Source organism: Myotis davidii, unplaced genomic scaffold (assembly GCF_000327345.1).
Source record: "Myotis davidii unplaced genomic scaffold, ASM32734v1 scaffold673, whole genome shotgun sequence".
Taxonomy (NCBI): domain Eukaryota; kingdom Metazoa; phylum Chordata; class Mammalia; order Chiroptera; family Vespertilionidae; genus Myotis; species Myotis davidii.
This window is the reverse complement of record NW_006286677.1, coordinates 811,648-816,759: the sequence shown is the minus strand read 5'-3', so window position 1 is coordinate 816,759 and position 5,112 is coordinate 811,648. Positions and strand designations below refer to the sequence as shown.

Sequence of the window (5,112 nt, the reverse complement as noted above, 5' to 3'; positions counted from 1 at the left end):
CAGGGTCCCCCGAGCCCCGCCTGGGACGCTACTTCAGCAGCTATTGGTGAAAACAGCCCTGTCTTCTCCCTTGCAGCCCTGGCCCCGCGGATGGGGATCCAGTTCCAGGCTAAGCCTGTACGTTACTAGGCAGAGCCGTCACCCAAACAAGCCTCAGACTCACAAGGACTCCGAGCCCAGTTTACTTTAACCCACACACCTCTAACTGGTACGCACACCTCAATGCATCGTCTAGACAAGGAACATGCGCCTCACAGAAGTTAACTGGCCTGTCCAAGCTTGTCAGTGAGATTAGAGCCTGGGTGGACCCCCACTTCACAGCTTCCCCCTGCGTCTGTGCCTTAACCTGGCCTGTGACACCACCCAGGGACGCTCAGGTACCTGGCTGCTCAGGAATTAGGCTCTGGGGAAGGGTTCATTTTTCTGAGACTCCCAAGCAGCGCTCCTTTAGGCCTCGGTGACCAGGTGTGACACACACAGCCTCTGGCCTCCTCTGCCCCCTGCCAGCCTGCTGCACACCAGCCAGGCCCACCTGCCGCAATCTCCCCAACCACTGTGCTGAACCCACACACACTGGTCATGTTTCTGTGTCCCCACCCTTCCCCACATCCCCAGTTGGTATTTTCAAACCTGGGTTGATATCCTCTTTTTTTAACCCTGCTTCTCCCGATCCTCCCACCATCACCCCCAAGACTGGATTTGAGGTTCCCCCAGCTATGCCCCCGCAGGTGCTCTGCTGGGTCAGCCCCACTGTACGCTGCTCAAGGGCAAGCATGGGGCAAGCTCAGCACTGTCCCCTTGGCCAGCAAGGGCCCAGCTCCTAAGAGGCCTGTGTGGAAGTAATGAGGCTCAACTCTGGTTCAAAGATCTTCCTCAAAGGCCAGAGGCCACTGTCCTGTCTCAGTCAACACTTGCACCCTGAATACGTGTTGTTCAGTGTGTACCCGCTTCCCTGCTGTCCTTGAGAGACAGGATGAGGCCCTGGCCAGGTAGCTCAGTTGGAGCGTCATCCTGTACAACAAAAGGTCATGGTTCAATACCCAATCGGGTGCATACGTCTCTCACGCTGATGTTGCTCTCTCCCTTTCTCTCTCTCTAAAAATCAATAAAAATATAACCTTGGGTGAAGATTTTTTTTAAAAAAGAAAAAAGAGAGACAATATGAGGTATTTATAGGCAGGACTTTTTGCCCCCAAATGCCTCCACACTGACCCATCATTCTGCCCCTTAAAGTCTCATCCCCTCACCCAGCCAGCATGGCTCAGTGGTTGAGCATTGACCTATGAACCAGGATGTCATGGCTCGATTCCCAGTCAGGGCATGTGCCTGGATTGCGGGCTCGATCTCCAGTGTAGAGCGTGCAGGAGGCAGCCAATCAATGATTCTCTCTCATCATTGATGTTTCTCTTTCTCTCTTGCCCTCTCCCTTCCTCTCTGAAATCAATTAAAAATATTTTTTTGAAAGTCTCATCCCCTTGAGCCTGAAAGCTTCTCAAGCTTCCCAAGTGCACACAAAGGAGGCCCAGTATTTCTAAGAATCAAAGAAATGCAAGTCCAAACAGCAGTGCAGTGGCACTTTTAATCCAATGGGCAAAAATCCAATTCTGAAAATAGAGTTTTAGGGACCTCGGTAAAGAAGCAGACTCTGTTGGTGAAACTGGAAGAGAGTTGGGAACAATTTTACAGAAACTTTAATGAAACACTTCTAGGCAAGTGTCCTACAGGAATACTCACACCCATGCACAAACTTGTGTTACAGGCTGTGCTCATCAGAGAATGAATTGTAAGAGTGGAAAAAGCGGGCAGAAGCCAGGTGTTCCCTATTAGGGGTTGATTAAATCCATCATGGCACAATCATACAACAGATGCCCCCTGGCCACTTACAACGATAAGGTGGATCATGTGTAGTGGTGTGGAAGGATGCCCGCTATCTGCTGTTACATGAGAAAAGTTGTGGAAGTGCATGTATAATAGTATCCATTTGGGTAAAAACGAAAGGCGTGTGTGTGTGTGTGTGTGTGTGTGTGTGCACTTCAAATATTAGTCTTCTCTCTTCAAAGGTCACCTTCCTCCAGTACATTTGGGGACAAGAGGGATATGTCTTATTGGTAACTACTGAATTATTCACCGGGTCCCCACTCCAGCCTCCCGCCATTTCCAGATCAGACTTCACCCCAGAAAGCTTCACACAGGGCCTTTGGAGGAAGGACCATGGGGCCTAAGGAGATGACAGTGAGGATGGGAAAGCATTAAACTGTCTCGAATTATAAACTTTTTCTTGAGCGTGTTTTTGAAACAGGATGGTACACCTTGATTGGACCTGCCTTTCTTTCCCAAAGGCCTTGTGTCTGCATGTGCAGAGCTGGGTCTTCAGGGAAACACAGTGTGAGCAATGCTCATTTCCATAGTCTGAGGGGAAAGCACCAACAAGAGAAGCCTGCCAAGGGAATTCTTCGCGGCACCCCTAGTTCACAGCCTTGCTCCCTGTCCTTGAGACTGCCTATAAGTGGCTTTCTTTCTTTTTAAAAAATATATGTTTTTATTGATTTCAGATAGGAAGGGAGAGGGAGAGAGAGATAGAAACATCATTGATGAGAGAGAATCGTTGATCGGCTGCCTCCTGCGCAGCCCACATTAGGGATCAAGCCCACAACTTGGGCATGAGCCCTGACCGGGAATGGAACCATGACCTCCTGGTGGATAGGTCGATGCTCAACCACTGAGCTATGCCAGCCAGGCTGTAACTGGCTTTCTTTAACAGGCTTCAGAATTATAACAGGATGGCTACTATTCCATACTGATAGGACATTAGATTGTTCTCATGTTGGTCATTTAGAGTGTTTCTACGTTTTCTGTATAGGTAATATTACAATGAACACCTTCATGCATAGAGATTTTTGCTTATATTGGACTAGAGGCCTGGTGCATGAAATTCGTGCACTGAAGGGGGGTGTCCCTCAGCCCAGCCTGCACCCTCTCCAATCTGGGACCCCTTGGGGGATGTCCGACTGCCGGTTTAGGCCCGATCCCTGTGGACATCCCTCTCACAATCCGGGACTGTTGGCTCCCAACCGCTTGTCTGCCTGCCTGCCTGATTGCCCCTAACCACTTCTGCCTCCCAGCCTGATCACCCCCTAACCACTCCCCTGCCAGCCTAACTACTCCCCTGTTGGCCCGGTCCCCCGCAACTGCCCTCCCCTGCTGGCTTCATCGCCCACAACTGCCCTCCCCTGCCAACCATCTTGTGGCTGTGGGTGCCACCATCTTTGAGGGCAGGGCAGTCAATTAGCATATTCCCTCCTTATTGGCTGTGGATGCCACCATCTTTGCAACGGCGTGAGTGTCATTTAGCATATTCCCTCTTTATTAGATAGGATTTTAAGAGTGAAATTACTAAGTCAGGTAATATAATAGAAATGTCTTACAGTTTCTACTAAAGATGGCCAAATTGCTTCTGAAAGATGACTGCTTTATAATACTACCAACACCAATTAAACCTACAATATAATCCGCCAACACCAGCTCTTTCTTTAAGTTGGCTATTTTAGAAGATTACAAATGGTATCTCAAAGCTGGTTTTCCTGTTTTTCTCCTTACTAGCAAGGGTGGAGTTCAGGTTTTCAAAAGGGTTGTTTTAAAGGTGTCCTAAGTTGTAGTCACATGTATTCTTGCCTCTTCACCAGTCAGATCATAATAAATAGCATTAATGGTGATAATAACAATTAGAACAAGGTTTACAATCCCTTAGTTCTGTAGAGAACTTTACAGCTTACCAACTTTTACAAGCAGTGTCTCATTTTATTCTGCCAGTGGGCAAGGCCAGGCAAAGATTTCCTCCATCTCTAGATGAAACCGTTGAGACTCTGCAGAGCCTGTTTGGCTTGATAAACAAGCCCACCGGGGCTGGTGGAAGTAATGGGGGTGGAGTGGGTATTCAAAGATTACAGAGAAACTGTTCAGTTTCTCTCCCTCTGGGGCCTCATGGTCTCTTTTCGCTGCCTCTCCGTGAGCCCCTCCTCCTCTCTGCAGATCATCTTTTTCTGCTTCTCGATCAGCATCATAAGCCTGGAAATAGCAGCTGCCTGCAGGCTCTGCCCATCCGTTCAGCTCGGGCTTCAACATCTAAGGAGAATCTTTGCCCCTTGGTTTCTCATCTCTCAGGAGACTCTGGACCTCCCACCTCCCAGACGGGTTTCCCTCTGCTCAGGTGTCCATCTTGGGTGGGGGACAGGATGAGGGACAGGCTATATGGTACAGACAGGAGCTGGGCTGAAGGCAGATCTCTTAGGAGGGTGTGGGAAGGGAAGCAGAGATAGGCTTTAGAATTTAGTACTAACTCAGAGCTGCTCAACGTGTGGCCCCTGCGCCTGGCTAGTCCATAACAATAACATGCCAGTGACAATAGCTGCCCAGGTCTAAGGTCTGCAGAGGCTTTTCGGAGCAGACCCTCCCAAGGGAAGAGAGGGGATGGCCTCTTTCCTCTTCGGTCACACCCTCAAACTCCCCCCAGGCCTCAGCAGCTCTGCCCACCACGCTGGCCATGAGGCGCCTCACCACGCGGGTGTCAGAAGCCTGGTGTGGGAGGGAGAGGCATCGGGCCTCTGCCCGCCCTGCCACCCAGCCTGGGCCCTCTGTTCCCTCTGCAGGTGCGGATCTGGGAGATCCCCGAGGGCGGGCTGAAGCGGAGCATGACAGAGGCCCTCCTGGAGCTGCACGGGCACAGCCGGCGTGTGGGGCTGGTCGAGTGGCACCCCACCACCAACAACATCCTGTTCAGTGCCGGCTATGACTACAAGGTGGGCAGCCCGGCAGGCAGTGTGGATGGGGAGGGAGAGAGAACGGCATCTTTGGTCTCATCCACTCATTTATTCATTCGCCACACACTACTGAGCATCTTTCATGCACCCCGTCATTCCTGGGGCCCATAGCAGCTGGAAACACCCATACTGCCTTCTCTGATGCTGATGGCAAAAGCCACTCCGTGTCCACACTCTCCTGGTGGGAAAAAAAGAGCAACCAAAGCTGCTGGAGAGAAGAGAATGGAGGCCCAGTCCCTACCCCCAGGGGTGCCCTCAAAAGAGGTGTGCCAGCCACTGGCACCTCCAGGACATT

General features: G+C 50.8%; 1 protein-coding gene across 1 annotated transcript in view; it reads left to right on the top strand.

The window, feature by feature from the left end:
- Positions 1–5,112, top strand: part of CORO2B (coronin 2B) — a 62,766-nt gene that overhangs the window by 46,012 nt on the left and 11,642 nt on the right. The window contains exon 3 of the mRNA XM_006758388.2: positions 4,647–4,796. Within this exon, the coding sequence (XP_006758451.1) occupies positions 4,647–4,796 (150 nt within the window). The remainder of the gene's footprint in view (positions 1–4,646; positions 4,797–5,112) is intronic.